At 39.5% G+C, this 23178-nt stretch overlaps 1 protein-coding gene across 1 annotated transcript in view; it reads left to right on the plus strand.

The window, feature by feature from the left end:
• LOC124265888 overlaps nt 1–23178 on the plus strand; it is a 33441-nt gene that overhangs the window by 8392 nt on the left and 1871 nt on the right. Inside the window, 8 exon segments of the mRNA XM_046700741.1 lie at nt 1405–1560; nt 11671–11874; nt 11877–11931; nt 18306–18407; nt 18732–18745; nt 18786–18996; nt 21095–21389; nt 22907–23051. Coding sequence (XP_046556697.1) covers nt 1486–1560; nt 11671–11874; nt 11877–11931; nt 18306–18407; nt 18732–18745; nt 18786–18996; nt 21095–21389; nt 22907–23051 — 1101 coding nt within the window. The 5' untranslated portion in view covers nt 1405–1485.

Raw genomic sequence — 23178 nt, forward strand, 5'->3', positions numbered from 1 at the left:
CAACCCATTAAGTGTATGTTTATTGATGTATCTTGTACAGTGCTATGGCGCTCCAGATTTTCCACTTTCATGATATGACTCATTTAACTGTATAATGGGCCTGTGGCCCCTTTATTGAATAAATCAATTACCAATTACCAATTCATAGATTTTGGGATGTTATCTTGAAATGAAGGACCCGAACCTATCTAGTCAGCATCCGAAAATTCAATCAATCTGTGACGAACACTTCTGAGATAACTAGTGTGAATATATATAGTTTTCAGTAGATTTTAGTGATGAAGAATGTAGACAATTTTTTTTAGGGATATACAACTTCTTTGTTCTGTATAGGTGACGTTTCAACATAGATTCTATTGTCGTTGTCAAGCGTTGTCATTAGAATGAATGTCGAAACGTCGCCTATACAGAACAAAGAATATCCGTAAAGAAAATTGTCCTCATTCTTCATCTCCTCAACTTCTAAAATGCCAATCCAAGAAGGTTATAGTGATGTAAATGGACTTTTGTTACTAGACCAAACAGACTTTTATAAGACTCAAGCTTCAGATAAGTGGATGAAGTCAACTTTGTTATGTTGAAGTTTCATTATTGGTGGGTCAACATGGTCAAAGAGTTTGGTTCCCAGCTATCTGGCACACACATGTTAATTAATGTTATCACGGATTTCCCTGAAAGGTAGTTTGGAAAAATAGTGAAACATATAGGTGATATCACTAGGGGACTGTTTATAATTTATGGCTATGGGGGTTGATGATGATGTTCATGGAGAAGCATGTACAATGTGAGTGACACCCCCCGTCCCCGTAACATGTACAAAATAAGTGACTCCCCCTGCATGTCATGTACAAAATCAGATCTAAGCATAATTTTAAACATATTTTTATGTACAAACCTGTTCTCTTATTGGAATGTTCCACTGATGAGCGTACATTGTGCCATTGACACTACATTGTATATTATAATGCCAGTGAAAAGATGTGGGATAAATTAATTCTTTTAGTGTATTATTTTCATTACATGAAAGGATATGGTTAATCAAGTTTGTTTTCTCCTTAAGGTAAATTAACGGCATTAAATGTGGCAATAATTGAGCATCATCATAGACATATGTTATAAATTCACTTTACCAAATATTTACACAAATTATTATCTATCTTTTTGTTCTGATGGAACTTGTAATCAATATTCTTCAGCTAATTATGCTAATAGTATCTCTGAAGTGAAGCAGTTTTGCGCATCAAAAGCAGCATTTGTAATTCCATTATAACATCCGAAGTGAGGATGTTTATGTAATATTATAGTATCAAGGACATGTGCACTGAAAACATCCCGCAACACGAACACAGTCTAGCCAGGCGTACACATCACCCATGTTTTATTAATGCCGTCTTTTTCTTTCAGGCTCGTGTGTGATGTGAGCGATGCGCTGCCCGACCTCTCGTACTTGAGCAGCAGCGTCTGTGACAGCGTGTCAGCTTCATCATGACGACTCGGTGCTTGATGGCGTTTGATTACGCTGACTGGCATGCACACAACGTGCTACAGAAACAGTCCCAGGTAAGATGGAATGCCAGTGGGTCAAGTTCTTCATCTGTCTCGCATTGTCAGGACATGTACAGAACTGGAGATCATTGCCTCCCTGAGTCTCCTTGATTTATGCACCGAGAGGTGACAATGAGATATTTATCATAGACACTCCTCAATCTCTTCCATGTGCTAGCTGAGGAAGGGATGGATTATATTTCCCTGGGCACACTATGATATATATATATATGTTTCTAAAGAGAAGTTAAAGGACACTGATTCTTTCACATTACTGTAGCCAATCTGTCCAATGTAAAGTGGAACAATTGGGTTCTTTCACTTCGTTTTTGTTTCTATTAGACTTTCCCTTGCATCTTTATCAATTCTTTCAATTATTTATTGTGGAAATAGTGTAGGCCATCAGCCCATGACTACAATACAATAATGTTTTTCATGTTTATCAAGTTTTTGCAGCCTTGTTATTTTCCCCATTCAAGAGTTGAACCTTAATGGTGGAACGTATGGTTTTCATTTCAGGAGATTGTTTCAAATGCCTTGAACACCATGCCATGCACATGTAAATAATATTTTTACATTAAATTTAAAGAAAAGTTGGAAATAAAACAGGAAAAATACATGTTTCAGTTGTTTATTAAAAATTATTTTAAAATAAAGAAAGATTACTCAGACTTCAAGGAAAAGTATGTTTATTTTGATCACAACCGATTATATCAATTATGCATATACAGACATACATACCTGTGTGTCAGCATTCATACACTTTCAAACCCTAACTAAAGTTTACATCCAACAGTTTAACCACATCTTTGGGTTTACCTGAAACAAAAACCTTGTAACTATTTATGCCGTTTCAAGATATTAACACTTTGGTAGCGCCAAAGTCTTCTCCAGACGTAAACACAGAAAAAAGTATTCATTGCAAGGTTTGTTACCTCCACCCAAACCAATAAATTGGTGCCTGAAGATCTCTATTACTATGGCAACATGCCAGTTTCCTGGTGAAGGTGTGTCTTGGTTTGTGTAGCTGTGTAGACACTGAATACTGACAGCTCTGGCATCGGGAACCGGGAACCGGAACACAATAGCATCATTCCACAACTCCCCTGAGGGGAAGCCCACAGAGATATCTGTTACCCCAGCCTATCTCAGCCTCCACTGTTAGCAAATGACATCTCAAATTCAATTTGACTCCCTTACACAAATAGACTAACATTTGCATCTGTGTAATCTCTTACTATGATAATCTTTTCACCTATGCTGTTTATGTGTTCATATCTCTTATGATTTGTAAGTCTATTTCACCAATCTAGACTTCCCTATGTAACACTAGGCAGCAACAACTGAACTATTCATGGTTTATACTGACATTTCTGTTTTATGATTTATAAGTCTATTTCACCAATCTAGACTTCCCTATGTAACACTAGGCAGCAACAACTGATTTATTCATGGTTTATACTGACATTTCTGTTTTATGATTTGTAAGTCTATTTCACCAATCTAGACTTCCCTATGTAACACTAGGCAGCAACAACTGATTTATTCATGGTTTATACTGACATTTCTGTTTTATGATTTGTAAGTCTATTTCACCAATCTAGACTTCCTATGTAACACTAGGCAGCAACAACTGATTTATTCATGGTTTATACTGACATTTCTCTTTTATGATTTTTATGTCCATATCAGCTATCTAAACATTCCTGTGTAACACTATGCAGCAACATCTAAATTATTCATGATAATTGTACGAAAACCTGGGTGCTGATGTACAATGCGATCCAAGCCCTAGGGTGATCGTAACTCCAATCTAACTTAACATAGACTTGCAACAGACGTAGCACTATGGTTGTTTTGTACAAAGGCACCCTGGTTAATTAAAGGGGCAGTGGGGTAGCCTAATGGTTAAAGCATCCATTCGTCACACTGAAGACGAGGGTTCAATTCCCCACATGGGTACGTGTGAAGCCCATTTCTGGTATTCCCCTGCCATGATGTTGCTGGATTATTGCTAAAAGTGGTGTAAAGCCATACTCACTCACTCACTCACTCACTCACTCACTCACTCACTCACTCACTCACTCACTCACTCACTCACTCACTCACTCACTCACTCACTCACTCACTCACTCACTCACTCACTCACTCACTCACTCACTCACTCACTCACTCACTCACTCACTCACTCACTCACTCACTCACTGTTTGGTTAAAATTCTCAAATATTTCCCATAGAGTGTAACTCATCACTTATCATTTGTGTTTATCATTTAACTTTTGTATAGACATAATCCAAATGTTGACACATGTTAAGTGTATCTCACTTTGGTAGTTTTGATAATGAACTACTGTTTCATTCTCAGTTCCTGGGTATTATTTGCTTGTTCAAACTATTCTGTCATTCTCTGTTGTTGTTCACTCATCAAGCCAGAGGTTGGGTTCATTTCCCTATATGGGTGACCTGCCTGGTTCACAGCATTTTGGAGATAAAACAAGGACTGTTTGGCTGAGAGTCAGTACACTGTGTCTGAGTGGGGCAGCCATGGTAAACTGCAGCATGGTATCCCAGGGGACAAGCACTATAAAACCTGAATACATTGATGACCTGGTTTGGATTTCTATCTCTTGGGGAGATTGTAAGAAGCCAATTTCGAGTGTTCTCCGCAATGCTATTGCTGGAATTTTGCCAAAAGTGATGTAGAACCATCATAAAGTGTACCTATCACTCACTCACTCACTCACTCACTCACTCACTCACTCACTCACTCACTCACTCACTCACTCACTCACTCACTCACTCACTCACTCACTCACTCACTCACTCACTCACTCACTCACTCACTCACTCACTCACTCGGGGCGGTGGGGTAGCCTAGTGGTTAAAGTGTTGGCTCGTCACGCCGAAGACCCGGGTTAGAATCCCCACATTGGTACAATGTGTGAAGCCCATTTCTGGTGTCCCCCGCCGTGATGTTGCTGGAATATTGCTAACAGCGGCGTCAAACCAAACTCAGTCTGTCAGTCAGTCACTCAATCACTCATAAAATGTGGCCCATATGAACTAGGCCACAGTATGTATTAGGATTTGATTCTCACAAAATTAGGAGGCATATATGTATATATATATATATACACACACACAGAAATGTCATGTGATTATCATGTGTTATGTGTTTTATCAAGCAGAAGAAAAGAGTTAACACTTGAAGCCAGTAAGAGCGTTTGGATAAATATGGAAATGTGAGATAGTGTGCTCTCATAGTGAGATAAAATTAAATATTTAAAAATTAGACAAGGATTTAATGTTGGTAGCATTGATATAGGTAATACTTCAGCAGATAATCTGTATCGTATCTGTGATGTAACCATGACAACTAAGAGTTAACAATTATCTGTTTCCGCCAGCCATCGAGACTCATTGAGAGATAGCTGATAATACCTGGTATTATCTGGTATCAGCCCAACAAAATACCCCAGCAATACCCACACCTTTCCCATGTTGACAAACTATTTAACTGATTCACATTAAAGACATTGAAATCCAAGAATATCCACATGTCATTACAATAGCTTTTGTGAGTTGTATAAATATTGTATATTCCGTGGCAGGCCTGCCAGACGAGATTGAACAGGACGCATATTCTCTTAACTGTGTGTTTCTGGGAGTGTGATACGAGGTGAATGGAGGCAATTGGCCATATCTGCAGTGTGAGATTACCAGATGAGTAGGGTTACCCAGTGTTGTGAGGAGCAGACCCAGGGGGTAGGGGGCACCTGTCAGCGTGGGGTGCTGACAGAAACATGGTTAGTTGTGAGGAGGCCGGTATAAAGTTGAGGACACTGTTGTGTTTGCATGCAGGTATAGAACACTGTACGAAGACTGAGCCAGATAGGTTACATACTTCTGCTGACTTTAACGGAAACAGTATCTGGTGTATTTCAAGGATTCAATAAGGACAGGTATTGCATGTAAGACACTCTAATCAAATCATTTGTGACTCAGTCATGTCAACTTAAAGTCTATGCCAAAAATGTTTAATTTACAAGCCATAACTGCATTTTGGCGATATTTTCAGTAGATTTTACCCTCGGTTTATGGACGTGTGTGAGCTGATCTGAGAAGACTTGTTGAAATTTAATTAGACTCAGACTTCAATGAACTACAGCTTGTGTTGGCTGTTACTGAACATAATGTCCCTTGACTATTCATTTTGTCTGCTGATCTTGATGAATATTGCCTTGTATCGGCGGTGGGGTAGCCTAGTGGTTAAAGCATTCACTCATCATACTGAAGACCCGAGTTCGATTCCCCACATGGGTACAATGTATGAAGCCTACTCTGGCATCCCCTGTAGTGTTGCTGGAATATTGCTAAAAGTGGTGTAAAACTAAACTCACTCACTCACTCACTCACCATTGTATCAGGTCCCTATCTCTTTAAGTGAGGTATTTTTACCTTAATGAGTGCTGTACTAATTATAACCCTTATCAATTTAATCTAAATCCATCTACGGGCATATGGCCACAGTTAGGTCAGGTTCTTGGTCCTTGTGCATTGGAAATGTACTTAAAACAATATTTCATCTCATCATGCTTTTTGTTTATTCTGATGAAGCTATTTTATTATTCCACAGGAAATATTGTTTGGGTGAGATCTCCTTGGTGAATATCCACGAATATATCCTGAAATATTTCTTTATCACAACACTCTGCAGACCATTGTGATGTCTTCTGCTTTCATGATGTCACAATTAAATGACATCATTGATCTCTCTTCTACTGAGGCTTTTGTCAGCTGTAATTTTCTTGACTCAAGATATTGGTTACTTCTCTTCAAACACTTACAAAGTTGAAAGAATGATTTTGGATGATTCGTATAGCATGTCACCCTTGCATCTTCTTTGCTCAAGGGGGGCGATGGGGTAGCCTAATGGTTAAAGCGTTGGCTCGTCACCCCGAAGAACCGGGTTCGAATCCCCACATGGGTACAATGTGCTAAGCCCATTTCTGGTGTCCCCTGCCGTGATGTTGCTGGAATATTGCTAAAAGCGGCGTAAAACCAAACTCAGTCAGTCAGTCAGTCTTTGCTCAAGGGCAGTGGGTAGCCTAGTGGTTAAAGACCCGGGTTTGATTCCCCCCACATGGGTACAATGTGTGAAGCCCATTTCTGATGTCCCCAGCTGTGATGTTGCTGGAATATTGCTAAAAGCTCTAGACTCACTCACTCACTCACTCACTCACTCACTCTTTGCTCAAATATATCAAGAGATGTTGCTAAAAGTAAAAATATCCACATCAAACCCAGTTAATATTCAAATTAAAACTGTTATCAACCTCTTCATATTTTTATCATGGAAGACACTCATTTGAGATTTTCATTCTCTGCTCTAACTCCATTGTCAGGGATCTATAACAACAAAGCATATGTAATGTAATGCAGAATGCCCAATCCTCACTGGTGCAGTGTGTGGTCCACCTTGATTTCCAAGTTTCTGGTCCTACTCAAGACCTCGTTGAGTTTTACACAGAAACTCCCATCAGGACAAACATGAGCCTGCTGTGGTACTGAAACCCATTCCTGATAGTCTGTTTCCTGTCTGTAGTGCTGAGAATGTTTTTTTATGTGTAGAACAACATTTTATTGTCTGTGTTTCCAGTGTTTTTCATTTCATCGTCATACCCTTTCAGAATTGGTGTCATTTAACCCAAATATATCTTAAGAGATGCAGATACACGGTCACTGTTAAACTGGATCAGCATGTCGATACAATACATTTAATATCAAAGGAACTTGTCAAAGGAACTTGTGGCTTACTTCAGGTATCATGAAACATGGCTCAAAAAGTCTTGTGTAGTGTTGTGCTTGTGAAGATCCGGGTAAGAACAGTGGTCTACTGCAACCCCAGCTTGCCGTAAGAGGCGACTAATGGGATTGGGTGGTCAGACTTGGATGACACGTGTCATTGTATCTCAATTTGCGTAGATCAATGGTCATGATGTTGATCACTGGATTGTCACATGAGTGTAGTATCGCGTTGACCTGTGTCGTAACGACTTGACCTGAGATTCTAACGATTTGATTGGATAACCGATGACCTCTCAATTAGGTCACATACTGACGTAACTATTTTTTCATTCATAACAAACACGTGAATTCATTCATTCTACAACTTAAATGCATTGCGGGAATGTAAACATTGCGAACGTTACCGTGTCGCTGTTTAATTGTGAGTCGAACTGTTACATTATATCCGTCGAAAAACATAAACGCAATATTTCCACCAGTGAAGTTAGCCGAATGAAGCAACTGCAAACCAAGAAACGGGGGTGCTATGGAGTTTACTGTAGGAGGCTGTACGAGGCGATGACAACTGACATGCATCCTGACGTCGGTTACCAAGGCAGTGACGTCATTACAGTTTGACGTCATGCAAATATTGTACTACAGTTTTTTTTAAGAGAAGTCCTGCTGGACTAGTAGAAACCTGATTACCTCAGAGGTGTTAGCTAATAATCCTTGAGTAGGACAAATACGTTTACTTCTGACATTTTTATTCAGTTCCAGTTTGTAGAAGAATTGGAAGTGTTGGGAATAGCTTCAGCATTATAGACCTCAAAAACTACTGATCAGGGGCTGATCCAGGATGTTGGAGAAGGTGGGGTGGGGGAGTGGGTGCGCATAAATCATGAAATCCAAAGATTAGGGGGGAAATGCTCCTCAGGGGAAAAGAAAATCGGGAGAAAGAGGGGTGTGCACCCCCAGACCCCGCCCTGCTGTTCATTGAAGACTACAATCACTGACTTGTCCTCGCCACTGTTTACAAGTCTGGGGCTAGTAGATTAGAGAGAATTTCAAAGTGAGAACCACACTACATTTTTAGATCATTCAGCCATAAAGGATAAGCTTCCACCAGTTGATATTGTCTACATTCATTCAGGGACAAAAGTTACAGGCTGTTTATTGGCATGAACAGGCCTGGCTACTCAAATCCCCGATCACCTGCCATTGATGTAGGTATCATTGTACATGGCCAGACATGGGGGATTTAAGCCCGTATATGTATATAGGTGTCATTATGAATGCAGAGGTGTTGAGGTGAGCTGTCACTAAATGATACAGGCCATTGTGGAATCAGGCCATTGAGTGTGGACAAGTAGAATCAGTATTGACTTGGGTTCTAGTGAAAACGTACAAAGACTTTTATTCAAAAAGCGTGAGCCCTGGCAGCTAATAATTAAAGGCAACGTAAGGTTCAGTTTCTGAGGCACTGCATATTGCGTGTAATGCCGACTGTTGACTGTAGTTGCCGTACGTGGACTTGGAACCCAAAATGAGCAGAAGATGGGTATGTGGCTGTGTATCAGATTAGCAAATGACCGAGTTTATAGAGTGAGTGAGTGAGTGAGTTGGCTGGTACTGGTTTTACCATTATTTCCTTTACATTGTGATTGTGCATGTAATCTTGACGTAGGTGGAAGGTCGAGTTGACGCAGGTAAGTTACCACACTGGTGAAAAACACAAGCAAGGTTATGGTGTTGAAAAACCTGGAAACCTAATATGGGCAACCAGGATTTGAACCATGATCATAGCTTTGTGTTGCCTAACTGGCACAGCACTCAGAGATTTGTGGGGCCATGGACAGGCTTGCCTATGACCTTCCACAAGTATGTGGTGCTATGTTAGCTCTTGGTCAGTTTTTTGTCTTCACAACAATTCCAGAATATCTGTCAGGGAGAGAGTCTGCTGAGTTCAAATATTTTTGGCTCCCAAAACAGCTTGTGTGAAAATGATTGACACGCTTCACACAAAATGTTTATTTGTAACACCTGTGTAACACAACTATAATTGTTGAAATGAACATACTGCATGTACTATGTCACTTTTATATTTCCAGTTATCACATTTCAGGGAACCGTCACTAAACTCTTGATCCATTTTCATGACTATTACAATCACAAATTTGGAGCAAGCTTCTTTCAACAGTAATAATGTTTTCATGTTGATTAATGATAATGTTGAAGACTGTACACCCATGAAGGTAGAGGTCAGCCCATGCTTGTTGTTAGAGCCAGCAACAGGATTGGGTGATGAGGCTTGCTTACTTGGTTGATGGACGTCGTATCCCAAGTGTGTAGATTGATGCTCATGCTGTCAGTCACTGGAGTTTCTGATTTAGGTTCTGTTACTTACGGGGCGGTGGGGTAGTCTAGTGGTTAAAGCGTTGTCTCGTCACGCCGAAGACCCGGGTTCGAATCCCCACATGGGTACAGCGTGTGAAGCCCATTTCTGGTGTCCCCCGCCGTGATATTGCTGGAATATTGCTAAAAGCGGCGTAAAATAAAACTCAGTCAGTCAGTCAGTCTATTACTTACAAACTGCCATCATATAGCCAGATAATTGGTGAGTGAGGTGTTTCTAGTGCATGTACTTTCAATGTTGGGTTGAGTCCCATCTGGGATTCGACTGAACCCATCAAAAGTACTAGAATCTGTACTTTATCTGAGAAAGTGTAATCCCAAATATAACATTTGTTGCCTCTTCGCGCTGTAGTCTAAAAATCTCAAACAAGCGGCGGCAGGGAAAAGTCGTTGGTTTCTTCAGTGTGCACTTTGACAGAGTTGATAAAAAGAAGGGACAAAATCAGAATCTCACTTTATAGACGAATATAACTGGAGGAGGAATTAGTGCGAGGTGATAAAAATGTTGAACCGGAGTAGCATTGCAGTATATATGCAGCAGACTTCCGTGATACAGGAAGTCATGATTTGAACAGGATGACACGAGGGTCAAGTGGTCCCGGGACAACTCACCAGCCAGATAAACTGTTGTCTTAGTGGGATTAGCTGCTACGGCCACGGCCAACAGTAAAAACTACACGTTGCCCACTTAGGTCATTCAATGTTATAACAGGCAAAAGAAATATATATGCATTGTGATTTAGTGTTTTCTTGCAAATTTGACTCATTTGTACGGGAACATTTTCACGATGCTCTGACACAGTGTTGTAGTTCGGGAATGAAACACCCGAGACTTGGCTCACATGCTATATGCAAGTCATAATGATATGTGGAAGGAAAATGAGTGAATGCCTCATATTACATTCAGCATGTTTCATAAAATATGTTAGTCACGATATGGCTGAAATATTGCCGATGTGACTTTAAATCTTAACTCACTCACTCACTCATAAAATATGTGGACTGTTTGGACATTTCAATTTTGTATACATTTCTGTAAAAATATGTGTATAAAAGTGCATGGGCTGGAAATAAGGAGAGACAAGTATAGACACGTTTGCGCGGGAAAGGGCAAGGGAGGTAACTCGTGGGTGAGTGTATTTATACACCCTGGTTTGGGAACTTCAAGGGATTCAAGTGTTCCACTACCATTCGAAAGGGAAAGGGAGATAAGCAAAAGATCATGAGTCAGGATAAGTATAAAATATCAATTTTACTTAAAAAATTACATCTTTAATTGATGTGTGAAATCCTGCTAACCACCCAGTTATTGATTGTTATTACATTACAACTGTTGATCAGTCTGGAGTTTGAGGACCAGAAAAAGCATTCTGTAGAAAGGGGTCGACTTCTTTAAAGGTTACGCTTTCATCAAACTTTCTTCTGAGTGTAAAAAATTGACATCATATTGTTTCATGTTAATGGACAAGCAAAAACGACTTTGTCAGTAAGGATTAGAAATTTGCCATCACTAGAAGTGATGTTTCACTTTTTCAGTTGTATTTTTTGTGTGTTCTAGGCATTGTATTATGGAGAGATAATTTACCTTGTGTATTTGTCTCATAAACTGAGCCACACATAGCAATCACCTGTGCACATGTTTCACCCCATCTACCCTTGGTTCAGTGAAAACATACCCAGTAAAATTACGAAAATGAAGTTTGATGCCATAGTCGGAAAGGATAGTATCTAAAGCTATTATTTTACTAAGAGAGATATAGTCTAGTAGTCAGAATGGTAATGATTGTAAAAATGCTGACCTGTTGAATTATTTGCCGAATTGTAAGTTTGTATTGTTCCATTTACAAAATGGTAATTGTACATTTAAGGGCAGGTGCTTGAAACTAATGTCATTTACAACTTGTTTTCTTCTTCTCTTGCAGAAGCGCCCCCTAGGGGACATTGAGAGTAAACACCGATACCGACCTGCGCAGCCTGTGTTGTCATGTCGGACCGTGGATGTCGACCTGACTGGCACTCGCACCTACCGTGCCAGATCCACAACTGACATCATCACCGAGCAACATCGCTACATACACAACCTGTACAATAAAGCTCGCAACATCGTCTCAGCTCCACCAAGGAGGCAAAGTCATCTCGGTACTCAACAGATGAAAACTGTCACAAACTTCAGAAGATTAATAGTAAGAGCTGTCAATATTTTTGGCGATAGTTGTATAAAATACATTGCAAAATTCATCCTCATAGAATTTCTCAGATTGCTTTTAGGCTTATACCTATGATACTGGGCACAGGTGGCTGAACGATATAGATGGCCTCCATTCTCTCTCAAAAGTTGTCTACCTTTGTAGTGTCAGAATCTGCTGATCATGGATTCAGATCCCTATTATTTTTCCTTATCCTGACTCATGCTCTTTTTGCTTGTCTTCTTCTTCTTGCGAACATAGTGGAACACTTGTATCTCCCTAATTGAAGCTCCCTTCAATTTAAAATCACTAATTAGTATTCACCACGAGTTACCTCCTTTCCACAAGCTCGGGAACGAGGGCGCCACCTCTACCCATGTGCCTCACTCTCTCCTTCTTCGCCCAGTGAGCTGGACGTGAGAGCGCCTGTGTCTCCCGACACACTATATCCTTTGAAATATATTTAGTTAGTTACCCTCGTGATAGACATCTATAGAGGTTTAGCTAGTATCCTTCAACGATTATATATTGATATTTAGTCGCTTTTCTACAGTTTATTCACGGGACGCCGTGGTTTGTTTCAGTGGATTACGCTGATGAAAATTCTGTACTATTGCAGATTACGCTTTTATGCTGCTGCTGATCCGCCTTTAATATGATGTACGGCCATGTTTATTATATTCATTGCAGTTGCGTACTAATTTATCCAATTCTACCTTTTATTAATATTTACTTTGGCGCTTGGCACGCCACAGCAGATAGGTCGCTGCGATGCAGACTCTAGTATGACTGATACACCGAACCCCTCGCCAGTCTACTGCTGTTGGCCGACTTCCTCCCGTGGTGGTGTTCCGCTTAGAGTGGTGGAGAGGTGTGGGACGAGTCCGGCCATCTCCAAGAAGCATCCTGCTTCCCCAGACATCCCATCGCCGCAGCAGAAGACTAGAGGGTTTTTCTACCACATCTCAACAGCCGACCGCTCTCTATCGCAGTTTGGGCCTGTTTGATGATCAGCCGGGTCATCATACCAGATGTACATCAAAGATTGACCGATGTCGGCTCAGATCAGCATGCAGCCTGATGTACCAACGCAGATATGCTGATGATCGCCCTGAGGGTCCCATCATTACCAACACTCAACGCAGACGCCGCGACACCCAGGGCAGCGCTGACCTCTGAGGGAAAATCAACGGTCTACTAGGACTTTCTCAACCGAGATTGTTCCAGCCGATGACCTGGACCTCTACGGCGATCAGCTGATCATCATCCCCGACGCATTTCACAAGAAACGACCGGTGATTAGTTACAACGACATCAGCAGAGATCACCATGCAGCCTGATGCCTCTACACTGATGTCGGACGATTTTCCGGTGGACCCCTCCATTAACACCGCCAGATAAAGCACCGACGACTCGTCGCAGAACCATCCCAGAAGACATGATGCCATACAATTATGAACATCATGGAGGACCACTATATCTGCGGTAGCAGGGTCCGAAGTTTTCGCTAAGGCTCCAACGTGAACAGCACCCCAGAGGCACCCCCGGCGTAACGAGCAGCAGCCAGGACGATGTCACCTTCGCTGAAGGAAGTCAATGGACCACCTTGACGAAGGACCTAGATGTACAGCCTTCAAGGCTTTCAGCCAAGGCGGAAAGGACCTAGATGTACAGCCTTCGCGAAGGCGGAAAGAACCTAGATACAGCCTTCGCGGACTTCGAGGCAGGATAGATCATCACCCTTATGCGTTTCATCCCTAGATGTGGACTCGGACCATCAGACATCACGACGGAAGCTGAAGGTCATATCGCCGCCTCCCCGACCGGACGCCAGAGGAAGCCGCTAAGGCATGCGCATGAAGGACACCTGAATCCAGATCATCATCATCTAGAAGGACATCGAGGGACTATACAAGAGCTTCACGAAACTATCAACGCTTCCCTCACAAGTCTCCGAAGATCAACCCATAGACAAGTTGATCATCGATATCAAGTATAAGAACTACAATCGTTATATTGGTTCTGTTGAATCCATGGCGAGGCGTGATGTTCGCTGGCCTAAATAGATCTAGAACGATCAATTAGACACTTATCACCAGACTTCAGAATACTCCACTTCTGAATATGATAAGATGATCCATGCGGCCCTACTTAGGCAAGCGCCACGATCCCACATCCTGTTAAACACAGAGGCTGTTCACGAAGCAAGCTCATATATATATTTATATATATATATATATACTAATCGGGTTTTGACTCGACACCTTTCGCGATGGTCGCTGAAAGGCTAAGTGGCTCCAAGTCTACTTCACCCAGAAGATCTAGAAGGATACTTCGAGAACTTCGCGAAGTCTCCGGCGCTCACCGAGGAAGTCTCCTCCAAGGTTTCCATATACTAGCCACTCGGCCATATATAGCTACTCGTCAGTTCGTTCAAGACGCCGATAAGTTGATTATCAACTGTATGCCAGATGCCGCCTATAAGCCTACGCCAAGATAATTGCTCAGGCTATTTACAACACAGAACGCCGCTGTATTATTAGTCAACGACATTTCATAGATCTTCACAGAAATCAACTATTCGGTGATAAATTGCTAATATACAATCCCCGACGACGATAATGATTATCTACATGCGACCATTACGCATATCTGCAGACAATTCAATATCAAATTGAACAGCAGCCTTGTTACAGCGAAAGTATAACTCTTAATCGCCAAAGTTTCTGAGAAGAAATATGTACAACAAGTTCAACGTTAATTCTACAATTATGACGATACATTCATGTATACAGTCTACAAGCTCACAACTTGCAAGTTGTTTATACCCTTATATATATGGAAGTCGGAATTATATTCAAAACTGAAATTACTTTCACGAATAACCAGGAAAATAACCTACCCAGCATAAAATTACAGAGCGCTGCAGATATTTCAAGGCCGGAGGTTTCGCAGCGACAATACCATTAACCCTCGAAACACGTGGTCACTCGGATAACTTCGGAAGCTACGGTGAAGACCCAACGCTTATGCTAATATCAACGCACGACAAGAATTTATTCAAGGTGGGTTTTTTCCCCGCTACACCGTGACATCACAGCCGCGGGTATTATACAGAATCAAAATGCCTTGTTCTGATTGGACCGAGAGGGACAAATCGACCTACACAGAGGTCGATCTCAATTCACAGTTCAAGACTTACGCCACAAGTGACAACTATATATCAGTGAACGAGCAAGCCTCATTACAGTCCAGTTAACCTGAACATTCATGATTAGACTGCCTTCTTCAAGTTAGAGACCTCCCCTGTCAAGTTAAGACGAGGGATCGGCAGTCAGGCGATTTTTACATAAAGTTCAACGAGGGACAGACACACCTGGTTGTGCACCTACATCGTCCAAGGACTTCGCAGAGCTAATTACCTAGACGAAGATACAAGTGGGGATCTAAATCCACAGCGCTTCAGACTACAGCTGAATTTCATCAGCCGCATTAACACAACTAGATGGTTAGTAAACCTACTAAACTTCTGTTTGGAGAATAAAACGGAAATTTCACCCAACCTGGGGATATGAATATAGTGTTCCAACACCTCACAAGTGAGGTTTATGAACACGCCTGGATGACATACTTGGACCCCATGATACACGTATGATGATTCTATCCAAGTTGGCCAGCAAGAGCACTGTAAATTTATCTCCACCAAAACCAAACAGGAGGAAAAAATGCAACAGATTATTTCCTCTATCATCAACTTACGCCAGAGTGAAGTCTCATGTACTATATCTCCATTTGGATCAGAACTGTCATACCACGCATACATGGATGGACCTATTCCACCCTCCATGAGCTTTAATACTCATGATATTATAGCCTAACTTCTACAATTGTTCTACACAAAATGTGATTGAAATAATGGAGGGTTTATTTCTGAAACCGATATGGTGGTTGCAAACCATTATCTGAGAGATATCACCACCAGGACGCCTCTCAGGTATACACCACTTCGATCCCATGGTCCTCGCAGACAACAGCTGACAGTTCCTCGGAGAAGATAAGTCAATCTAACAGATTTTACTTATCTTATAACAATACTAAATAGCTTCATGCCATGTATAATTTACTTAAGTTCCTTTTATCATCACAGTACTATGATTATTACATCATACAATATATAAGTTAACAACTCTACAGAGTTTGTTATTATATATATTACCTACCTTAAGTTATTCATATCTTAAGAGTAATACTATGGTTACATTGATAAATGTATTAGCTAACAAACTCTACAGAGTTTTGGTTATTTTATACATAGCTTAAGTTAATTAAGCTAACAAACTCTACGGAGTTTTACTATTATATAGGTAACTTAAGCTACTATATAATCTAAGCATAGTACTATACTCATATTATTAAAATATATTTACTAACAAACTCTAAGGAGTTTTGCTATTATATAGGTAGCTTAAGCTTATTCATATCTTAAGCTTAGTACTATGTTTATATCATATAAGTAGATTAGCTAACAAACTCTAAAGAGTTTTTGCTATTTGGCTTAAGTATCATCATATTTCTAAGCACATGGTTATATTATAACATGTATTAGCTAACAAACTCTACAGAGTTTTAGCTATTATATATGTAACTTAAGCTTATTCATATCTTAAAGCAGTACTATGTTTATATCATATAGGTATATTAGCTATCAAAACTCTAAAAGAGGGTTTTGCTATTATATATTTTCTTTAAGTTTCATCATATTTTAAGCTTTATGGTTACATTATAACATGTATTAGCTAACAAACTCCTACGGAGTTCTTGCTATTATATATGTAGCTTAAGTTTTCCTTCATAAGCTCAATACTAGGTTTATATCATAGCTAACAAACTCTAAAGGGGTTGTTTTCACATACAATTAGCTTAAGTTTCATCATATCTTAAGCAGTATGTTTACATTATAAAGTATTAGCTAACAAAACTCTCGACGGAGTTTTGTTATTATATATATATAGCTTAAGTTTCATCATAACTTAAGCTCAGTACTCATGTTTTTAACATAAAAGTATATTAGTTAATAAACTCTAAGGAGCTTTATTTTGCTATATACTTTAGCTTAAGTCTAATCTTATCTTAAGCTTAGTACTATGGTTACACTATAAACATATTAGCTAATAAACTCTACAGAGTTTTTGGCTAATTATATATGTAGCTTAAGTTCATTATATCTTAAGCACACTACTATACTCATATTGTAAAATATATTAGCTAACAAACTCTACGGAGTTTTGCTATTATATATGTAGCTTAAGTTAATTATATCTTAAGCACACTACTATACCTCATATTGTAAAAATATATTAGCTAACAAAAACCCTACAGAGTTTTGCTATATATATGTAGCTTGAAGTTAATTATATCTTAAGCTCAGTAATTATACTAATATTATATAAATATAGTATTAGCCAACAAACTCTACAGAGTTTGGCTATTATATATGTAGCTTGTTAATTATAAGCTTAAGCACAGTACTATACTCATATTATAAAATATATTAGCTAACAAACTCTACAGAGTTTGGCTATTATATATGTAGCTTGCTAATTATAGCTTGCCAATAAAGTACTTATACTCATATTATAAAAATATATTAGCTAACAAACTCTACAGAGTTTTGCTTATTATATATGTAGCTAAAGCTTATTCATATCTAAGCTCAGCATTGTATCTATATCATATAAGTATATTAACCAACAAACTCTAAAGAGTTTGCTATTATATAATTAGCTTAAGTTTAATCATATCTTAAGCTTAGTACCATGTTATATCTTAAAGTATTTTAGCTAACAAACTCTAAGGAGTTTATACTAAGCATATTAACAAGCTTAAGTCTATTAGTCTTAAGCATTGCATTAATGTTATATATACTTTATCATAATAGTTACATGGTAATAACCTTTATATGGCAGCTGATAAGTTAGCAGCAGGAATTCATCAGTTCAGTGCCTTTATGAAGTTCCCATAGGGTTATTACAATCATCACAGTTCAAATCACTAATTATTAAAAATCCAAAGTATTAGATATTCCCACCTCCGTTCATTCAGGGATGCCACAAGCAAAAGAGCATGAGTCAGGATAAGGAAAATATGTAATTTTGGAGTAAAACTTATGAGTACTACCAGTACTTTGGGTGCTTTCCAAGGCTGTAAACAACTACCTACTGTATCACTTTGTTCAGGACTCACTGCAAATAATGTAGTTATTAAGTATAAACCGTAGTAAAATTAAGGTTTATGTTAAATATTGACTTGAACTCAGTGAAGATATATTTATTTTTTTGGACAATGATCGCAGCTGTTTTTGTATGCTACAGTTGAGGTCAATGGAAGGCCGGTCAGCTCATTGTCACAGTCAACAAAACCACAGTCAGCAAAGAGGAAAACTGTAAAGTCAGCAAAACGTCCAAAGACAACTGGTAAACCGTCATTCAGCTTTTGATGATATAGTCAACTCAGATATGTGATAATTTAACACCTGTTTTCTTAGCACTCTTTGTTGTTTATGTGAATTATAGAAAACATTTGACTTCACTTTTTAATCTTTTTCATTTCTGAAAGCCTATTTCTGGTGTTCCCTGCCGTGATGTTGCTGGAATATTATAAATTATATAAAAGTGGCGTAAAACTAATGTTTTGAGTGATAAATAAACTCAGATACCTCAATGAACCAGACTTGAAATTTTATCTAGATTCATTTCACAATTTTCACTGCATTATCTATCAATTTCACTTCTGCTCAGGTCAAATCAAAAGTGCAAAGCCTGCGACTGACTGTTACATGGTCGTAAAAGTAGACCCGGGACCTCCTGGAGACGAGTCGCTCACAGCGCGAGATTACAGAGCAGATCCACCAACACTGGCTGCCAGAGAACAACAACCTGAACCAGGGTCAGTTCATCCGCGGACAGAAGAAGGCGGAGTCTGTACCCACCTCCCTGGATGCCTGGCTCACGTTCGGTGGAGCTCCAGGAGGCTCAGATAAAGGAGTAGTCGACGCCTTTGCTAGTAAGTGGCGGTTGTGTGGGTCATTGCGCATGATGTCAATCACTGGATTGTTGGGTCCAAACTTAGTTGATATCGGACTGGCAAGTAAACCTGCAAAGTGAGGGACTGGTTCAGTAGTAGGATAAATAACTGAATTCCCCCATTTTTGAGGCCTGACGCTACATCCCTTAAAAATATGCTCTATTGCTGCTGAATTCTGGAGTTTAGTGGCCTCTTTTGTGAGTACAGTGGGATTTTGCCCTGCTTAACACTGTTCCTGGCAACAGTAAAACCCCTAACAACATATGAATGAAACTAAGCTCAGTTAAGTTTAGGTTCTGTATAAAACATTGACAAATTAGGTAAGTTGATTTTGTCGGATGTCCAAATTTTCAGGAGTCTTAAGGAATTAGGATTTGTATCTGACGTCAAACTTTTGAACTGGCCCTAAGTTTGGGACCGAAGGAAGGAATTCATCATCATGAACAGATATGCGCCATAAATAATGTAGATGCCAGGCTGTAGTTTTTTAAACTGGACACTGAAGCATGAGGTTCCAAAGTAATGATTGCAAACCTCTAAATTGAAAAGACAGAATCTGTTATATCTCCCCTCACAACCATATGACACGGGAAATGTAAGACACTGTGATAGTGTAAGGGAGGTAATCCAGTTGCCTTGGGTTCCTTAGCATGCTATGAAAGGGAAGAGGCACCATGACTCTGGATATAAGAAATTGTGATAGGGTAAGGGAGGTAACCCATTTGCCTCTGGTTCCTTATAGTGCTATGAGAGATCACATACAATGACTACTTATAATATACACATGGAAATTATCAAGCAGCCCCTCATTAAATTAAGAACAATGATCTACCGTTAATAAGTATACATCTTATGATGATAGTCATACATCGATGATAGTTATATTTTATATTTTATAGTTTTATATTCGTGACAATAGTTGACTTTGTCGCCCAAATGCACAGATGTATGCACTTACAGCATGATACCCTCAACTTCCTGCAATCAATGTTATTTGTAATTTAGTAATTAGATAAACATATCTTTAAGTTTGTGAATATTTGAAATAAGCAGGAATAATTGCAAGTGGTTTTGTGGCATTTTATTAGCTAATCAAGCAAACAAGTTTCAGTTATGTTTATATGAACAGTCAAAAATATCAGGGAGTGCCCACTAACAGATTACTATTTCCTCATTAATAATAGACTGGGTAGGCTTGTGTTACATTATTCTGCTGATTCATATTGTTGTCACTAGTTTATTGTGTTTAGTTATGTCTAAAGTTATTCAGATGACATTTCTATTTATGTGTTACAACTGACTTCAATATGTTTTGGTTACAGATAAGAAATTAGTGTGCGCCCTTCTTGTAAATCATAAGGCTACACATATTAAAATTACGTAGCTTGTCACTGTGATTTGTGTTTAGATGTCCATATTTTGAAATATTGAATAAATTCTCAATTTCTAAATTGACAAGCATGAATAATGTTTGTTTATATTGAACAAGGAAAGTACAGTCAAATCCTGATGAGTCGAATGCCAGTGTCTCGAATATTGTGCTTAACTCCAAGTACCTGTCGGTCCTGACCATTCCCTGTTATAGTTGTCATCATTTGATTTCCGGTTACACAAATTCGTCTCATAACACACGATGACTCGAGAAGAAACTTTGGTCCCATGAGATTCAAACAACAGCAATCTTGTATACATAAGCCGAAGTCAGTCAATGAGAAGTTGATTGGTGTAGCAAACTGATCCAATTAACAAACCTGCCCGGCTCTCACCTTTCCGCCTTTGACGGGTGAGTTCAAAAGGCAGATTAGTGATTTTACGGAAATCACTGTCTGTGCTAATCAGACTGGAACTGATAAGGTGCCCCTATTAGTGATAGGGAAATCGTTAGATAAACACATGCTTAAGCGGAGGAATTAGGACTGGAACATCTTTTTTTCTACCCTCATAGACATACCTATGTCTCGAATACATCGATAAGTCGAATTTATTACTTGGTCCCCAGAGATTCGACTCATCGGGATTTGACTGTATTAGATTGCAGAAAGATGAAATTTGTCCTCACGAAAGTGTTCTCCTTCAGGCTACCGAGGTGAGGATGAATACTACAACATAGATGGCAACATCGGCAGTCGTGTAGCTCAGCAACTGCAACGGGGAGACAAACTCCGCATCGGAATCAATGGCGTGGTTCAGTCCAATGACCTGAAGGTTCGGAAGAAGTCTGCATTGGCCAGGGAAGAAGTAGTTGAGACTGTGCAGGAAGAGAAAGAGGAAGAGATAAAAGAGAAAGAAAAAATGGAAGAACAAAAAGATACAGAAAAGGATGTCAAAGACGAAGAGGAGTTTGATTTCATGGCTGATCTCAACATGGACATGTAAGTAAATTGTGAATGAGTGAGGTAGAGTTTGCAAGATGTCATAAAATGCTGAGAGCCAGTATTCTGTCTCACAGTCCCTAAACCATATTATTTCCGTTTGGCCAGCACAGTCGATAATTCAAACTCACTAGGGGCGCTGGTGGTGGGGTAGCCTAGTGGTTAAAGTGTTGGCTCGTCACGCCAAAGGTGCGGGTTCGATTCCCTGCATGGGTACAATGTATGAAGCCCATTTCTGGTGTCCCCCGCATTGATGTTGCTGGAATATTGCTAAAAGCGGCGTAAAACCCAACTCACTCACTCAAACACACTAAATGAAGCCAGTTAGATATTGTTCAAGTTCAGGTCTGAATCTCCCTTTCTACTTTTGCTCCTTTTTAATATTAATGGAGCTACTTGTTTCTCTCAGAGATTTATATTTTCAGAAACTATCATTAGTCTAGGCCTACTGAAGCATGGTTAAAATTTTCATACACTTAAACATTTGTAAACTTGACAAATATCACAAACGTAAGTCCAATAGGGTTTTTGATCTCTCCATGATGTGGGGTACACATTTTATACTTTATGAATGTTGGTATTTGTATCTGTTGGAACCTAATTGATGCTGGCAGTACAGTGTGCTGGACCACAGATACCCATCTCAGGCACATTACATTGATTTCCGAGCCACCAGTCCTTGTCTTATCCCTTTGCCAGGCAGAGGAACAAGAAGTACCATTTGCTGACATCTTTTGGTATAATATGATCAGGGACTGAACAGCCGACCTTTGCTCCCTGAGCAGATACTGGATCTACTAAAGTACTGGGTTTTTTTCACATTTATGTCTACAATTTAGGTAGTTAATATGTGAAAGTGTGAAATATCTGTTAAACTAAGTTCGGCCTAACTACAATCTCAGTGTTCATCAATGGAGACACATTAAATACACATGAAAACACATAAAATATCTTTGAGATGACCCCTTGTGCCTGTGGGCAGCACATGCATTTCATGCCAGGTGACTCAATGGTCCGTCGTCATACCTGGCTGAGCGACCTAATTGCCATCTATAGTCTGATCTTTTGTTTTCAGCAGCTATTCATATTTTATTTTTATTCGTAAGTTTTGCCCGATTTTCCGAGTAAACATGCTTTTCTGGATATCCTATTACTCATCCCACTGAAAGCCCAGTTAGGCCGATGTGGGTTATTTCAACATATGCTTTTGCAGTTGCAGTTGTGTAAATTTTAGGGATACAGAGTAACAGTCTAAAAACTTCTTTTTTTCTATTTCCGACAGTGCTTTAGACCACAGTGGTGGCCAAACTTTAAGATGAAGGGAGATAACTCTGCACAGCTGCATATGCTTTGAAGATAACTTCATCATTTATGATCTATGATCATTTGTTCAAAATCACATAATAAACAAAACAAAATCCTCATTTTATTATTCTGTGGGTTAGTGTTGGTATAAAAACTTCTGGAAAATGAATATTCATAGTTACTGTGCATAACCAGTTGCACTCGACCTTCAGAATGACCCAGGATATTGAAGACCTGATAGAGGAGACTGAGGAGAAGCCCCTCCCCATCATCCCGCTCAGCTGGACAGACCAGATAAACAAGGATGGGGTCAGGATCCTCTCTCCTCGCTCACCTCCTCTCAAGAGAGAGAGGACGGTAAGTGTACAGACTTTCTGAACGTTGGCGTTCCAGTAGCTCTTTACTTAGGGACTGGCATATTTATCCTTTTCAAAAAATGCCTTTTAAGTCTCTTGGATACAGTCATTGAGGTATCATTTTCAAA

This window comes from Haliotis rubra, unplaced genomic scaffold (genome assembly GCF_003918875.1).
Source record: "Haliotis rubra isolate DU_JTF1 unplaced genomic scaffold, ASM391887v1 Scf10, whole genome shotgun sequence".
In the NCBI taxonomy this organism is placed as follows: Eukaryota; Metazoa; Mollusca; class Gastropoda; order Lepetellida; family Haliotidae; genus Haliotis; species Haliotis rubra.